Source organism: Plasmodium gaboni, assembly GCF_001602025.1.
Source record: "Plasmodium gaboni strain SY75 chromosome Unknown, whole genome shotgun sequence".
In the NCBI taxonomy this organism is placed as follows: domain Eukaryota; phylum Apicomplexa; class Aconoidasida; order Haemosporida; family Plasmodiidae; genus Plasmodium; species Plasmodium gaboni.
The window spans coordinates 1-457 of NW_017385568.1; the positions used below are offsets into that span (position 1 = coordinate 1).

The window sequence follows — 457 nt, forward strand, 5'->3', positions numbered from 1 at the left end:
GATAATGAAATAAAATTACGTAATAAAATAATGAAACTTGCTGAAATAGAAGGAAAACATTTGGGAGAATATTATAAAGAAAAAAATGAAAAGGAAAATCAAAGCTCAGACGATGATTATACATATCGTGTTGAACCTTGTAGTGCTATAAAATACAGTTTTTTAGATTATGGAAATATATTGAAAGGTAACGATAACTTAGAACCTGATACTACTAGTACAGGAAGTAATCTGAAAAAAATATTTGAAAATATTTCATCATCAAACGAAATAGGAGATAGAAGAAAAAAATTTTGGGATGAAAATAAATCTTGTATCTGGAGATCTCTTTTATGCGGTTATAAAAAAGGATATATAGGAAATAATGTTGATAGTTCTACAAAAGAATTACCTGATGATATACAAACGTGTATCATACCAGACGATAAAGATAATACAACATCCACAACGAATGGAC

The 457-nt window shown here is 27.6% G+C and overlaps 1 protein-coding gene across 1 annotated transcript; it reads left to right on the forward strand.

The window, feature by feature from the left end:
- Nucleotides 1-457, forward strand: PGSY75_0041700 (putative EMP1-like protein; the record flags this gene model as incomplete). The annotated part of the gene is made up of 1 exon (XM_018783533.1): nt 1-457. A coding segment is annotated over one exon (457 nt), but the record flags the coding sequence as incomplete, so codon positions are not given.